The sequence below is a fragment of the Phaethon aethereus genome, assembly GCF_964289735.1.
Source record: "Phaethon aethereus genome assembly, chromosome: Z".
Taxonomy (NCBI): Eukaryota; Metazoa; Chordata; class Aves; order Phaethontiformes; family Phaethontidae; genus Phaethon; species Phaethon aethereus.
This window is the reverse complement of record NC_138577.1, coordinates 77,388,692-77,406,159: the sequence shown is the minus strand read 5'-3', so window position 1 is coordinate 77,406,159 and position 17,468 is coordinate 77,388,692. Positions and strand designations below refer to the sequence as shown.

Here is a 17,468-nt window from a genome sequence, read left to right as displayed (position 1 = left end):
CAACCTACGAGCTACCACTTGGCTTCAGGAGGAACATTCCCTAAAGCCTGTAGGCATTTCAGATCAAAAAGAAATACTATTTCAGACATAAATGCCAAAGGCAGCATCTTAAGCAGGTCTTTACTCAATGGTACTGGACTGGATGCATAGTAAAAGACAGTTCAGTCATCTGAACTATAATAAGAGATTGCCTGAAAGTGCTCCAGTGCCATTTACAATCTGTTACACCTTAAAAGAAAGGCTTGAAAGGTAGATAAGTATGAGCTTTAGTTTAAGGGATGTTAAGTAAGCCCTTTCAAAAGCTACTTCTGAAATACTGAGAGAGCTGTATCACATAGGAAGAGTCCCTGTGAGGTGACAAATGCACAAGTGAACTCGAATGCTGTGTTTTCAGTAGTCTAACATTTTATGACTCTTGAAAAAGAATGTGTATTGTTTTCTGCATAACACCATGATTAGAGAGAAGCAGATTAGTATGGTAGTTTTATTTCATGATTCATTAAAATATCTTGGTAAGTTACTAGGTCTTCTCTGAATGTTTTCTGGGCAGAAACATGAAGTCAGATCTCAGAAATTTCTGGCCAGTATCAAGCCTACTTATCTTCTGCTCTTGAAGTCTCCTGCTGTCCGGTTGTCTACTGAATCTGTGTCCTCATGATTCTCCCCCCTAAATAGTTACTGCTGAAAATAATTTTCCTGAAGATAAAATTAATTTTGCACATGATTGAGAGAAGCCTGACTTCCCAGACAAAATCCAGAGCCAATACTGTAGAACTTTATCTTTGCTTGAGCACACAGCTGGTGGGTTTTTTTCAGCACTGGTCCTTTAGTATACAATGGTATTATTAGCAGATGACTGACAGGTGCTAAAACCCAGCATCTTCGGTACTAGAGGAGTTTCTACTGCTGCATTTCTTCCAGGGGTCAAATCCTTCCATTATTTCAACGTCCCTTCCCTACTTGCATGAACCAGAACATTTGCCTTTTAACAAAGCAGCAAGATGCCTTTGAAACCTTGGCACACCCACCACACGAGGGAGTCCTTGGCTGCTGTTTCCCCATCAGAGCTACCGGAATACCTAATGCAAGGGCTGAGCAAGGTACCTTTTGGAAGGACTTGATTAGAGCACCCAGCTAATCCTGCACCTTGTCGTGTATTCTTAAACATTCCTGCAAGGTCTGCAGACCAAACATAGACACTAAGCTACAAAACTAGTTTCATAGTCTAGTACAACAATTTACTACAACCATGCACTAATCATACTCTAGAAAATCAAAAATTTTTTGACTGCCCTCACAGACGCAGCATTATGTTAAGATTTATCAAAAAAATGCAAGTAGTCACAGCCTACCGAAAGCAAGCCAGTGTGGCCATGGGAAAGATCCATAGCACTTCTGGCCTGTAGTACAGCTCAGGAGCATAGAAAGTTTGATAAGGAGTTTCAGATACAGGAGTATGAAACGCTCAAAGCTTTTGCTTGTCTGTTTTCGCAATTCAAGACATCAGAATGCTCCACAATATGCTAGGCTGATCCTCCTGAGACAAGCCCACAAAGCACTTGTGTGCCAAGATGCAGGGATCATTCAGCTGATACCAGTTCTTCTTTGAAAAAAGTTACCGCATCTTCATAAATCACCATTAACAACTGCATCTAAGGCACTGAGATTACCACTATATTACTTTTACACTGAATAAGGCTAGGACATACCCAGACATGCAACTCAATTGCAGAACTGTACCTAGAACCACCTGTATAGCTATGGTCTCTAACAAGAAGGGCTAAAGCAATAAGCACAGAATATCAGTGTTGTTTTCTTCCCATTTTTAACACAGATTATTGTTCAAGTTTCACAGTCTGTTGAAGTTTGCATTAAGGTTTGAACTGCATTTTAAAAGCAGCTTCAGCAAAATGACAGAAACCACCTGAGACACTAAGCAATCCCCAATTTAAATGCAGTTTGCTTATAGTTCCAGTAGGATTCTATTTACTGAACACTCATAACTCATACAGCACTGAGCTAGCAAGCTAAGTAGCTTGCAAGAAAACAGCTGTAAACCACGATCACTACTAGATTTCAGTATTTGATACTTTGATGCCTCTTTCTTCCAAACCCAGTTTCTCAGCTATTGCTCTGAATCTGGAAAAAATGGAAGTTGGAAGACTGAATGAAAAGGATCAAACACTGATCAAAGTACTTGACAGTTTATCCTGCCATACAGTAAGATCATTTTGTAATCAAATAGCTACTAACAAAGCTCTAAGTTATCCTAAAAATCAGAATTTTTCAGGAAGAGAAACTGAAGTCATCTCAAGCAGGTTCAATTCTACCTTTTTATTAACCCAGTGCTATCCTCTTGCCCTACATGTTGCATGGTTCTTCACACATGAAGAACATCATCATCTGCTGCTTCATCAACACAATCTGTATCTGTTCCATGTTAGATACAAAGATGAGGGTGCAGCTCTGTTTCTTCCCCACAGGAGGCAGAGAAAGTCAAAGGTAGGCAGTATTGTGGATGCTAAGATTTACACGGATCTGATCAAAGATGTTCAAGTAAGCCAGGAAAGACATTAACTGAGGGTTACTAAGATACACCATGTCCAAATAGGAAATTTCAACCACAAAACACACAGTTGGAAACAGGGACTGCATGGTAAAGGAGTATGCTGTTGCACAAGCAAAAGTAACAGGACATTACCTTACGGATACTACAGGAGGTTGAACATCAATAGTCTTGCTCTTGTGTTCAAACTAACTAGTGACAACCACGAACTGCTTGAAATAATGATGACTGACCTAGGGAGCATGCTTTCTTATAAACTAGCTTGTCATAAGTAGAAGCTCCTTAGTATGCTAAGGTGAAAGTATACCATGAAATTCGCTGAATCAGTTACTCTTCTGAAAGCTGGCTTAAATCTTTGATTTTTACCACTATTAGTAGTAACGTTCTATGCAGCTGAGAAGTTTTGTCCTTTGCAGTAAATTTGTTCCTTGTCAGGAATATGGACAGCAGTGTTAAATATTCTATCCTGTTGTACCACCTAGTCACCTTAAGTAATATGCAAGTGGATAAAGCACCTTGTTCTGCTGCTGGGGTGTTTAGAAGCATGCAGTAATCCGTGCATCCAAGTAAAAAACAGCATGACACTTGAACATAAATTCTTTTCTTAAAAAATACTATTGTTGTGGTTTCATTTTGTGTTTCTTTCAGACTCTATCTGCTACCTAATCCGAGTTTTGAAAGACATCCTGAACTGTGCCGTGATGAAAAGCTTTAAAACTGTTTTCCCTGCCTAGGGCACATTTCAGAAAAGTTAACTTGCAGTTCTGCTTTCAAACATGGCTTTCCTTCCTGTCTTTACTGACAATTGAAAAACAGTGACAAAATGATAAATTGTTGTCAAAAGATAAATTCTCTCCCTAGCCTAAGTGTTAACTGTCAGCTCAAAAAAATACGTCCTTGCAAGTATGTCAAAGGGGAATATACTTCTTTCAGTTTTAATAGATGTGATTAACAAACAAGAACAACTACTAATCTGCAATGTCAAGTAGTAGAAAACAAGCCATTTCTCATTGTAGTTGGTAAATACACATAGGAAAAGAATATGCAGAGAAAAGCTGACATTTTCATTACTTTAATCTGAAGTATGTCTCCAAAGTAATTTCTACAGGAACACGGTTCTTTTTATTTGGGGAAAAAAAAAAAGGTGGGGGCGGGAATAATCAATGTATCTTGCTAAGATGTAAGACTTCCTAACTATTGTGCAGCAACATCAGGCTTCAAATACATTTCAAAAAGGGCTGTGGCTTAACATGCCTGAAGCCACAGGTACCAGAAAGACCAGGAGGAAAAGAATCCATTTTTATCTTCAGTAGCTCCAGAAACTCAGAAGACAAAGAATTCAGACTACAAGTCTCCTGTTTCAGCCAGTTCTACCAAATGTCTCAAATAAGAAAAAGATAAAAACAAGGTTACTGAAACAACTAGTCAATAGTGTGGAAAGCTTGAAGATAACATGGCTGTCTTTGATAACTCTGGGAGTTGATGGATTTATGAAAATTAAAGGAATCAAAATAAATGCAGGATCTGAGCTGTATTTGTGTCAGTTCTTTTCCCTTTACACGTGGATTAAAGTATTATGTCACTAAAACCAGAGGCTTGCAATTTTTTATGTTGCCTTCTACAACTTTCTACCTACTCCTACTTACACTTGGCATGTTGCAGAAAGACAAAAAATCCATAGAAAATAGTAATTCCTTTTCTTGTGCACCAAGAAATATGATGTCAGCCTGGCAAAACTGTATTTTAGCAACTGCCAGTTGAAGTCTACCATGATGAAAGAATATAAAATATAGAAATAAAGTGCTTCTATATAGGACAATAAATATAAATACATGAAACTAAACAAAGTTCCTTGCATATGTTTAAGGTCTTGCTTCTACAATGCAATATACTAAATGCTTCAATACATAATGGACCAACCATGAACCAGTTAGGACCATGTGCAGCTTGTAGTTTTATTAGTTACCGTTCTGCTTGTGGTGGCTGAGAGGAAGTACCCACTTTCTGTAGGGATACCCAGGTCCTTATAAGCCACATGACATCCTTAGAGTGAAAGGGCTTTATGGTGGGCAGCTCAGTAACACTGCTACCCAAACTGAGGTAGACTTCACTGAAACACACCTTCATTATAAATATATTGCACTAATCTCATAGCACAGTTACCCTGAAAGACAGTGATGCCCATAAAAAACCTTCAGATTACTCAAGGTCTCTTAATTCTAGTGGAAACTAGTGTGTGAACATTTATTCAAACAGCTGGCCTAGGATCACTAGGACATTAACAGAATCATATACTCTACAAGCACCTATGGCGGAGTAAGGAGTGGTAAAACATGCCAAACAGGTAGCCTGCAGAGTCCCAAGGAGGAAGCAAAGCACACTATCTCTGCTAGAAGTACACGATATTCCACATCACTAGAGGACCAGTGCCAATTTGCAAGACCCAACACTTTCACAGGCTTCTTTTAAGTTACCACAATCACTGACAAAAGTGATTTTTAATTTGGTCTGCAGAAAACCATCAGAGAATGTATATTGCATTAATTCCCATCAAAAAGTACAGTGCTTGCTGCAGAGTGATTTAATGAAAATGTTCTGATTCACTACACTGAGAGGTCCCTAATCATATTTAGCCTTATAAAGAGTTCCAGTTTTAAAATGTGAAGTCCTTGCTTATGCTGTATATATTGAGATTAGCTCATTAATTCAGGTTAATATATGGATGAATAAACTGTTTACCATTTTAAACACAGCTTGTTTCCAGTGTCAGTAGTAAGAACTCACTAACCAGGCAACTTAATTGAATCCCTGGAACAGACTATGCAGGTTTAGTCAAATGTTTTTTTTGCTACCTTTTTATTTAAAAACAAAGCCTATAAACTTCTGAAAGGTCAAAACAGTGTCAGCAAAAGAGTGAAAAACAAGTACATGGAACTGCAAAGACAACCAAGTGCTATCCTGGTTAACATCACCTGCTTGCATGACTCATTTCCAGGAGACATGAAGTGCAATAAATTACACAGTTTACGATGACAAAGCCCAGTAAATGCCGCTAAGTCCTGTTCACTAACATTAAATACCAATACGCAGAATCAGAGAAGAGTAACTATACGATACAGTATTAACAGGCTTAACACAAGTCCCTATTAATAGTGCTCTGGATCCACACACGAGGGTCGTTTGAGCTTTCAGGATTATTCCTGTAGTGCAAACAGGACACTACCACAACCACCAGTAAGTAGGCCAACACTCTGCTGTTGCACTTTCTTCCAACAAGCACACAAAGTTCAAAACTACTTTATTACCTTCATGCCACAACACACCAAGGCCCCAGGCCACATCAGAGACTGCATTTTAACAGCTGCAGAGTTCAAAACATGGACTATCTCGAAAAGTAAAAAGCTGATGTTAAAAACAATCCTCCCCTTCACACCCACCCCTAGAAAAATCTATGCTTCAAGGTCTTAAGTTGCTCCAGAAAAGAGGTCAAACACCATATATAAATATAAATTTGCCTCCAATCCCACTGGGTTTTTATTCTTAATTTCACATTGTAGTCAAAGTTTGCAGAAGTCATCCTGCTGGCAAGATTGTTTGCCAGGCAATACCTTTTGCCCACATCTCTGCCCCAGTCAGAAACTGTCAGGCTTCCAGAACTCATTCCTTATCTCAGCACACCACTAAGCAGCAGCTAGCAAGAACCCCCGCCTCACAGACTTGACACCACAAAAGCGCATCCAGCTTTAGCTAGCTCCTCCTTCAGCTGCCAAATTACTCTACTCTCCCACCACAAGCGCACTGAAAACCTTGCAGAAACATCTGATGGATTAGAGTGGTATAGGACTGCAAACATCATGCACATTGGGAATAAAGGCTGAGAAGGAAAAAGAGCTGGGGAGTTTCACAAAAATAGCAAACCTCTTTTGGAAAATGGTAAAGTTGTAGTTGTCTGTTCATTCACATGGCCCCCCCTTGTGCCTTGTATCAGGCACTTGTGCTATATAAGCAGATACCTGGAATTCCAGCTACTCACTGCCCTACCATCCTCAAAATTTTCATTTTCTTATCATGGGCATGTTTAACACATTCTACATGGTAAATGAATAGTCACTTTGCAGACTATGCCACTCCACAGATATGCTATACTATTTGTTTCCTCGTCCTTCCTCTGGGACATGAAAAAAAGGAAAAACGACTTGCCTAGTTTGGTCTCCTACCTCATGTCCACATACTTCAAGGCAGCAACAAGTCTAGAATCTCCAATTAAGGCATTAAGTATATGACCATACTTTCTTCCCATATTCCTGTAATGTTAGTTTAGATGCCCTAGAATTAGTCTTGCATTAAGGCAAGTAAAAGATTTAGAGTTGAAGAGTAAGCTAATTAACACTGTTTAATGCAACAGAAAAGAGACTTGAAAGAAATTGCCAGGCTAGGCTCAGCTGAACAATGACATCACTCTAAAAGTTCACATACAGAAAAAAAAATTAGGAACTTAGCACTGGCAACAGGTAACATTTCCAGCCTTGATTACCTGAAGATTGCTGTAGAAGCCACAACAAGCATAGGAGCTATTACGAAGAGACCAGTGTTTTACCCATGCTCTGCTGAGACAGAGCACCCACCTCACAGACAGAAGAATCCTCCTCCATCTCATACCATCAGGTTTTGGGCAGACTACAGTTCAGCATTGTCACCAGGTGTTTCCTCAGACTCCACACCATATGAGAGTACTCTACAACCAAGGAATTGACAGCAGAGTCCCTAACATTGCACTGACTGTATACATATACATTGCATACTGAATTATGATCAATATTACTAGAACTATTACTGCTGTTAACAACATGAGCTCAACTCTAATGACATCATATTCAACTCCATACATTTTTTCTGTGACCAGCCTAAAATCCTTTGTATTTATTACCATGGTTCTTCAATGAAAACAGAGAATACGCATGAGAAATTTCAGTATTAACAACTAAAAACTATTTCTGTACAAACTTTAACTGCAAATATACTGATTACATCCACATCAATTTTCTGGAAGTATTGAACTTCTAGGCAATTTTTCTAGAACTGTAGTTCTAGACACCTACTGAGTTACATGCTGCATTTTGCATCTGCACTATGTGCAAAGCAGTAATGGGACAATACTTGACGTATTTGAGAAGTTAGTATCTGCAGAAGGCAAGATGAAATATGCGCAATTAAACAAGACAGATATGCCCATTTCCACAAGACTAAAGTTGACACAACATAAGGAGAAGGAAACGCAACCCTTTCACTACATGCCTGTCCATCACACTACTATTTCTAGATTGTAAGTCTAAAAAATTTTTTAGGAGTCACATAAAACTTGAAGAATTTCACTCTGAGAGCCTGTAATGTTGAGGATAAAAGAAACCCCACTGCAATGTGACAAGACAGTTACCAGCCACAGGCCAAACTGAAACAGATTTCTGGAAAAAAAGGTGTGCAATAGGATCAGGCTTTCAACCAACATGTAAGCTTCACAGCAAGGCAGTTGGATGAAGTTTGAAAAACAGGCCCACATAACAGTGATCAGCAAGAATGTCCTGTAGTAGACTTTCTCTTTGTCTTCAGGTTTTGAAGGAAGTTTGACAGCAGGAAGCAATGCAAAAAGAAACCTTCAGGTGGGGAGCACCTGGCTCCTGGTAATAAATGGAAGAGTCTATTACCATGGCTTCACAGCTATACACATCTATGAATGTGAAATACTGTTCCAGGTTAGATCTCTAAACACATCCTGCCTCATTTTCTAGGTAGTAAAAGCAGGCATGCTAAACCATAAACAAAGTCTACATCTATGCATTATTAGCAGTTCAAACACACTTTGTCAAGACGACAAGAAAAACTGCCCTATCAAGAAACTTTCCTTCACAGAAACCAAGTTGTGAATTTTGAGCATATTATAATAATAATAGGAGAACAGTACAGGAACTTTGAAGCCAAGAAAACTAAGAAATTCTCCCAAATTTATGATATCTGATTTCAGCTGCTCTCCAAAATAAGAGTTGGAATTCCACAGTTTGAGTTTAGTTAACAACTCCTTAAGTACCCCTGGGTAAATGACAAAGAAGCAAAGGCATGAAACCATGGAGATTATTCCACAACATGAAAACTAGGCATTTATCTTCCACATGTACAACTGAATTGGCACTAAAGACAGTGAGCATTGAACAGTCTTTTTTTGTAAGGACACCATTGCCATTTTTACCTAAATCAAGTTTCAGAAAGGTAGGTCTAGAAAATGCAGTTTTCCATACTAAGGTTCATTTTTAAGTGGTAGCTACTACAGTCCCTTGCATTATGTCAAGAGCTGCTAAATCCATCTGTCTTGCACAAGCAGAAAGCTTGTGTTTTTACATACTTGAACAGGGGAAGTTTGGTAACTAGACTTCATCCCATTTTACCCTCTTCCCTTACATTTAAAGTATTTTTAGTTTAATTTTTATAATTATACATGCTTAACATTAAGTAAAATGTTATCTGCTGCTTTCAAATATGTAAAAGCACTTAAACTAAATTAAACCACTAACTAGAGCAGCTGGTAAGAATTCAGTTATGCTGCTTTGTTGAGACCAGGGTCTCCCACATATTGTACAACTATAATTGGTTCATGTAGTAGTTTTGTACCTTGTATATACGTACATCTGCATTAGTCAAAAGCATGTAAGAGTTAACAGAAACTTTAAAATATCTGGGCACAATGACTCATTCCAGACATTCTCTGGTTTAGCAAGTGAAGATAAGTGACATTCATGCCCCACTTCTCACATGCTGCTCTTGTTGATGGGATTCTCACATGGAGACTCTTGTTCAGCACCCTTTAAAAATCTTCATTAGTATGAAGGTTTAATTTCTCTACCTTTAGTAGAACAACAGAACAATCAGCTATTTTAATTCTTGCTGAGAGCACTTTCAGTGTTTTTCCATTAGCTGAGCAAGTAATTTTCACTTTAGCTACCTACGTTGCCACAAAAGCAAGTTTTGTCCATGAACTGCATGCTTGGAGATACCAGCAGGAACCTTCTGCAATTCATCTTTCTTCTCTACCTCCCCCACATCTAAACCCTTACGAAAATCAGTAAGGGACACAAACTTTATGTTGACAGTACACTGCAAGGAACTACAACCATTGGTTGAAACAATTGAGAAGTCGTTTTAGCAAATTCCAGTCAATGGTAAAAGCATTACTGAAACTACTACAACAGCCCTTTAAGGAACAGGGCTTCAGACTGCTCACATAGAATTAAAAAGTGAGCTGCAGGCTGTCTCTGTTCCCTCCAATAGGTTTTCCAGAAGCAGGGAGGCCCTCAAGCTCAACTCATCCCAGTCCTAAGGTGTGCAGACAGCTTCAAGGAATTGGGGCACTGCTAAAATGGCAGTCTTAAATGCACTCCAGTGTTACAGATGTGACCAGACTGAATATTAAACAGCATGGGAGATAATTTGGTTCAAATTCACAGGATATTCTGACAAGTATTTGGGTCAAGACAGCAGTAGCCATCCTTGATCCCTCTGAATTTCAACATGTGGCATTGCTGATCCAGTATATAGCAGGCTTCTTTGTATCTTAAATAGTGGATCATATCAGTGGGGTATGGCCTGGGCTTCTGACACTGCCTGCTAATATGGACAGACAGGTTAGAACTTCTTGTTTTCTTCATCACATAGCATTTCACTGCTGAGAAGTGGTTCACCTGCATGGCTCATTTCATTCACCCATGCAGATACTATGAAACTTATTAGCATTTCTATACTGCAGCTGTCTTAACTGCTTGGCAAACAGCTCTCAGTTCCAGCATGTCATAAATGAAGTTCCACCTCCTGAAGTAGCCAGAGGATGCATCGAATACTGATATGAGCCAGCCTCAATTAGACAGTCAAAGGCTGACCAAAGCTTTGCCCCTCAATTCTCATTTGCAGTTTAGCTTGTATAAATGCATTTCAATTCCTATGCTCCCCTAAACTTCTCATCAATTAAAGATATTCACCAAGTATCTAGTACTCATGACAGTTCATTCAATCACAAAAGATTACTATTTTAACACAGCAATTAAACCAACATAATTCTGAAATGCATGCCAAATCTCTTCCTTCACAGAAACCTGGTAACAATACCTGTTTGGAATTGTGGAAAGAACAAGAAAATTTGCTTTTCAAGAACTCGGGGGGGAAACATGAAAATTAGTAAGAACTGGACTGGAACTACAGCATTGTCTCCCCAGCATCCACAAACACAAGGTAGTCTTGCTCCAGGCAATTTAAATTGAAGTATTGCTGCAAAGGAGTTGTAAGATCAAACACATTTCTCAATCTCATTTGCACTAAAACCTCTTGGAACAAAACTGATGCTATGTTTTTCCTGGCAGCTCTAAGTATGCCTCAAAGCTGAGAAGCTGCTCTTGGATAAATGAGAGGCACCAACTGTATCTCCAATAGTTCCAACCCTAGAGTTCCCACCTACTAAGAATGTAGTTTAAATTCAGGATCCTTCCTAGGCATCACTTTATGCTATACAGAACACATCACACCTTCTAGCAAGGTCTGCAATTAAGTCTTGCTCCATTCCATTCCTTGGCAAGGAGTCTTGACACTAAGCAGCAATGTGAGCTTCTAGCATGTAAAATACAATTTAAGGATGTGAGCAATTTGCACATCCATCATTAAGGTCCCGAGGCCTGTATGCCTGCAGCAGCCTCTTAATTGGGAGAAGCATGTAATCCTTAAGCAACTTTAATAAGGAATGCCAAACATGTGAACTCAGATCTGCAAGACAGATAAACACTTCAAATAGCCATCCCACTAACTGATCAAGTACCAGTTATATCTTTCCACTCCTGGAACAAAGGGTCAGGAAACAGCTAAGTAAAGGACTTTGTTTTGAAGCACTTAAGTTGTTACCTATAGAGCAGACAGGCTTGTTTTCTGCATGAACCAGTCTTCAGCTGAAGACAGCAAGGTGTGGCATCAGCCCAATCTAGTTTCTTTGGTATCCCCCAAGCACTTCAGGTGCCTTCACAATGAAGAGCAGAGATTGATTTGAGGTTTGGTCAGCTCAGAAGGATTAAAAGCAGTGGTTCCAGCAGCCAAGGCTACCGTGCTGAAGCAGGGTACTTTACAGATTTAACCATTCCACTACCTAACGTCTTAAGAGCAAGCCACCTGCTGCCATGGGAAGTGCTGGTTGTTCAGATCCAAAAGGGACGCAAATCAACCTTCATTCAAAGGCACCAACCTGAACCATAGACTATTCAATAAGAAGGAAGCCAAAGGATCAGCGTTGGGCTTCAAGTTAGCTTGACTCATTTTTGTTCCACTAAATGGTCCCTACCTCAGGGAGGGTAACTTGTCAGCCATCACTAACTGAAATGAGGAACAGACATGAAGCATGGTCTAGTGAATTCACCAAGACAGAAGTCTATGTTCTGGCAGTCATCTTTTAAGTCATACTCTTCAGGTGGGATTCCCTTGTTTTGGGGCAATTTGCTTTTAAATTAAACTGTGTAGAATAGTCAGTAGAAAAGATCAAGACTTAGAAACATAAAATCACATTCTTGCAGCCTCAGAAGTACAGTATCACCTCTGTAGGCCTGAGTGTGGACATTTTGCCTTCTCTTTCATTTCTGCTTTGTAATGCACTTGAAGTCAAGTACAAAACTGACTGATGCTGTATAGAGCTGAGCTGCAGTAAGTTCAAGAACTAGGGCTTGAGAATCCACCTTGTGACTGGGGACACAGAAGCATAGTTTGACAAAAAAACTGTATAGAGACAAAAAACTGTATATATAAAACTATTAGAGTAGCTAAGACCTATAATCATGAGTGACATCATGAGTGACCAATGCCAAAAACATCCCATTATATGTAACATGTTATTAACATACCATGGACAAGTAAAAAACTGTCAGACATGGTCACACACACTGTCTCCAGCATGCAGAGAATGATGACATAAAAAAGCATCCTCAAAAGATACAGACATTATTCAGCTCATACCAGTATTTTCAGTAGTTGTGTATTAGCAGAATTCAAGTATGAGCACTGGCAACTAAACTATTATTCAAAAAAGGTACAGGCTCTGGCTCAAGTAAGTCTTACTGGGCAGCAGACTAGATGGTCAAATTTAGGAGAAGAGATCCCTAAATTAGGTCACTCTGCTAACCCTCAGCAAGTACAGACGTAGATAAACTAACACTCAGGAAATATTCCCCTTAGTATCTTTTTGCTGCCAGATTCTTGTTTAAGCATCATCCTTGTACCGATTATACAATTGTGTCCACATCAATGTGGGAAAAGGTGGCATAACTTCTTTCAGCCATGCTAGAGGTACAAATATGTCATCAAGGCAAGAGAAAAAAGCATGCACTGCATACCAAAGACAAGTCCTGGGGCTGGTGCCAGAGCTGCCTGAAGGTTTTTAGGCCTTGTCCTCCACTATTGATGTACACAGCTGGGGAACACATCTCTCCAGCATACCCAAGCCGTCAACACAAATAGGTACATATGTACAGTAGTGGCTGAAGCCACAAGCAATCTGTGTCAACTAAAGCTTTTGTCTTCCCACTGTTGCTGCTCAGGGAACAGAGTCACAAAAAAGTTTATTTAATGTGAGAAAAATATCTGTGTTCTGCCACTACCTTTTCGCAATAGAAAAGTATTGACTTCCATCCCTTAAACCAAAGCATAGAGAACATGCAGCCTTGAAGAGGTGTAGTTTTAAGCACACAGAAACTAACCAGCACACTGAAGAGTTGCAACCAAGAACATAAAATATGTTCCTGAAAGCTTGATATTTGAGGATTCTGCAACAACAACAAAAGGCTAGAAAATAAAGTACTAAAGTCAGCATTTCTGAACAAAACTAATGAAATGTTGACATAAGTCGTACATCAATGTTTTTCAATTTGAGAGTGCTTAGAGTTGAAAAACGGAAATGAGGCAAACTGAACTTTGTCAACTATACTTTCATTCTTGTTTTAAAGTGTAGGCATCAATCTGGTAGTTCTTTCAAATTTCAACAACTGCTGTAAATACATGTAATCTGTGCATCAGCAGTTGCTACAATAACATACTAACAGAATACATCACACTGCAGTTCATACGCTCTCAAAACAGCACATACTGATTCAAGTGTGCATGCTAAAGAAACTGCTCAAGTGCTGCAATGCTAAAGCAGCTTTACCTACAAGGCTGAACGAATGAAGTCCACCATTTTCCAAAGGTACAAGGTTTACCTGCATCCCTGAAAAAGGAAGTTTTGCATCAACTTAGACTCATGAAGTCATGACTCCAATGGAGCTGAACTCAAGTAAACATTATATAAACACCTGCTTTTCCACACTTGGATCTTCTTTCCAAAAGACTCTACAGCTCCGAAGATTTCAATGCCCTGTTCGCATTTACAGTACTCACACAAACCTGGATGAAATGCAAATATAGACACTTCATTTTGGTGTGTAGAATCTAGGTAATAATGAACCTAAGTTCCTTCTGACTAGCAACATCAGCATTGGTTTCTTCCGCCTTTATTCCATGATTTAAGAGAACTGCAAAACACCATCTGACAGGTCACTGCTTGGAAAATGAAAAGATGCACAAAGCCCCCAAACCAACATACCTGTTATTTTGTCCCTGACAAGCTTGCAGGATTCTATCTCACCAATGCTGCCAAACAGACTCTTCAGCTCCTCTTGTGTCATGTTCTGTGGAAGGTAGTTGACTATTAAATTGGTCTTGCTGTCTTCTGTGTTCCCAGAGTCAACTGGTGATGAGCAATTGTTTATGGTGGCTGAGCCATGGGCTGTGTTATTGCAAGTTGGTCCATTAGACAGTTGGGTTTCCATGGCAGCAATTACCTGCTGAAAGACACAGAAAACAAGAACCGTCAAAATTCATATTTCACCATTTACTAGGAAAGTGTGGACAAGAATCTGAAAGACCTGTCACTATACCCAAGTGGTACTGCCAGGGCCATATACTACCTCTATATGCGAAAAAAACCCACCAATACAGAAGGATTTTAACTGTTCATCAAGGCAATACTTGAAAATTTACAGGCAAATAAAGTGGTCACTAAAATCTGCTAGGAGCTCTCTTAATGAAGTCAACACTCAAAGCTTACTTTCTGTCCTCCCCCATTCCCTTCACTTAAGGGCATCACAGCCTTTCTAGTATAGAAGTTACCAAGCAGAACTGACCTGTTGCAAGGGTTATCAGTTCTATTAACTTACAACTGATAACTGAAATGATCTGAAACGTAGATTTTAAAGTGATAGTATTCAGTTATTTTCAAGAGGTGAGTGTTAACTGTGTCCTGAGCCTACTTCTCATAAGCGATCGCAGAGAGCAGATTAGCAATTTAAAGAGATACTTAGAGATATATGAATGTGCTGGGATGAAAAACAAACTCTTCCTTGATAACCTCTAGGTCAACCTTCTGTCACCACAGGTTTGAAATAGGTTCCTAAATGCTTTTATTTGATTAAACTGACAATTCCCGGTTCTCACTTCTTCCATCCCCTGTACTCTGGAAATAGTTAAAGTTGATACTTTAATTTTGTTTACTTTTAGACATCAAAATCAGGGAGCAATCACCACTCCAGGAACTATTGTGTTCCACCTCAAAGTAACTGACTGTATGACTGGCAGATAGTCAGCAATCGTTTTGAGAAGTGTCAGTACTTGCCCACAAGCTACCACATGTACAAAAGGCATCTGCCATCTCAGTCAGTCACTGAATGGTAATAGCTGGTAAACACAGTGCATTTTTAATGGCAGCATACCCTGTTTGAGACCAACTATATAGGACAACGTCCAATAGAAAATTCTGTAAGTTAATTCTCCAGTAATAAAACATTTCAACACAGAAGAAACTCATCCAGAAGTTTCACTAAAAAAATTCAGCAATCACTAAAATGCAACCTCATACTTAAATTTCTAGGAGTTCTCCCACAAAAAAGCCTATTGTAAAAATCACAGTATAATGTCAGGACCTCTGGAGGTCATCTGTCCTAACTGTCCTGTTCAAAGGAGCATATGCAATCAATGCATACCCAAACAGTTGATTAGGTCAACTGTACTCAGGGACTGCAGATCTGCATTTCCTAAAAACATGAGACAGTGTAAGTTGAGTGTCTTAAACTGTAATACAGACATTCCTGGGCACACATTTCTATGTTCAACCTACAGAAGTATCTTCCAAGAGGTTACTTCAACACAACACAAAAAAGGAAAGATGGATCAATTAAGAACATTTTTATATTAAATGTGATCTAGGTTTCCTGAGGAGTTACAACTGGAACTGCATTTTCTTTCCTTGTGACAAACTCCAAGGGGTAACCTGGTCCTGGCACTGATGAAAAGCTGAGAAAGTAGATGATCCCAATTAAAAATGACTCTTCAAAAAAACCTAGTATATCATCTTGCAGAACTAGCAGCCACAAATGCTGTGCTCTAAGGCTCTCTAGGATTCTTTTTCCCCCCCTCTTTTTCTCTAAATTTAAAGTGTTCATTGATCAAAATTAGCAGGATTTAGAAAGGACAAACAATCACACATTTATTTTCACGTTCAGGTGGCAAGAATGAGATCCTAAGCCAACATTCAAGTGAACAGCTGCAGTAGCCTGTGTGTGCTGAAATTACAGCATTTCTCAGCTATAGAACCATCTGCTCTGAATAAAGTGATACTAATACGTTTTACAAATAACGCATATTCCATTGATAGGTTGAATGTAACTGTTCATGAAACACAAAGCACTTCAGCAGTTAAACTATTTTTCTGGATGGAAAATATTTAAAGAGATAAGTTTACAGTTTTCAAACAATTTCTTAGAATAAGACTTACAAATATACTTTTAAAATAGTAATCAGAAACACACAGTATACAGGCTTTTAAAGTTACTGCAATTTAGTATTCAGACCATACCAAAACCATTTTAGTACAATACTACTCTTCAATTATCCACCAGGTATTTCGAATTAGTGCTAAAATCTAATTAACATTAGAAGAAAGGCAAGCCACTGCAGTATAATTTCTACAGGAGATCACCACATTATAGAAAAAGTTGTCATGGTCTGCCAGTGCACTCTAGGCTCTCACAGAATAGGGACACAACCTACAGCCTATAACAGAACATAGAAGAGAGTTAGCATTCCAAATGGGAGATTGAAGAGTTTGGTATGGCCTCAGCACTATTAACATGTAAAAAAGTAGCCTACAGAATTTAAGAAAAGTCCCACAGACCCCAGTCCAAGGCTCTGCTGCCCACGAACCACTTCTAAGCAGAGAAGCCACATCACACAGTCTGACTGCCATGTTAGTTTGGAGTTGCCGTCTGCAATATGGACACAAAAAGTACCGTATGTTAGATTAGCAAGATAATGAAACAAATCAGTTTGTACAAATTTACAGTAATTGCATTTATATTCCCAGCACGTCCATACAGTGTGGCTTAATTGGATTTGAGGCAATTCCAATCTAATCTTTCCAAATTCAGTTCTAAAGTTATTTTTTCTTACACGAAATAAGATGGTTATTTTTAAGAAGATTTAAAAGATAATGCAGTCTAGTTACCCCTGCATCTTCCCTGGAAACTACCTCCAGAACCACACCATGCCTAAAAGGAGCTATACCGTAAGACAAATTTTTAAATCTTCAAGACTGAAGGAAGAGGGAAGAAAGAAAACACAGTGAGTTTATTTTCCATTAGCACATAAGATTACCATGCACCACTGAAAAACAGCTCCCCTCACATGCCTTTCCCAGCCCACCAAGAAATATATGAAAGACAACGAACTACTTTACTACAATCCAGTCTGTTCTTAAAATCCGAGTTCTAAAAATTGATTAAAATCTTGCACAAATGGTATTCAG

At 39.0% G+C, this 17,468-nt stretch overlaps 1 protein-coding gene across 7 annotated transcripts in view; it reads right to left on the bottom strand.

Moving 5' to 3' along the window:
• The window catches only part of ELAVL2 (ELAV like RNA binding protein 2), a gene marked incomplete at both ends in the record, with an annotated part of 56,839 nt that extends 39,914 nt beyond the window's left edge, over positions 1-16,925 (bottom strand). For 2 of the 7 annotated variants that reach the window (XM_082012838.1, XM_082012839.1), the window contains 2 exons: positions 14,214-14,454; positions 16,839-16,910. In XM_082012838.1, coding sequence (XP_081868964.1) covers positions 14,214-14,454; positions 16,839-16,910 — 313 coding nt within the window. Of the gene's footprint in view, positions 1-14,213; positions 14,455-16,813 lie in introns of all 7 variants that reach the window. The other 5 variants (XM_082012836.1, XM_082012837.1, XM_082012840.1 and 2 more) reach the window with 4 other exon arrangements.
• Between the last annotated feature and the right edge of the window lie 543 nt (positions 16,926-17,468).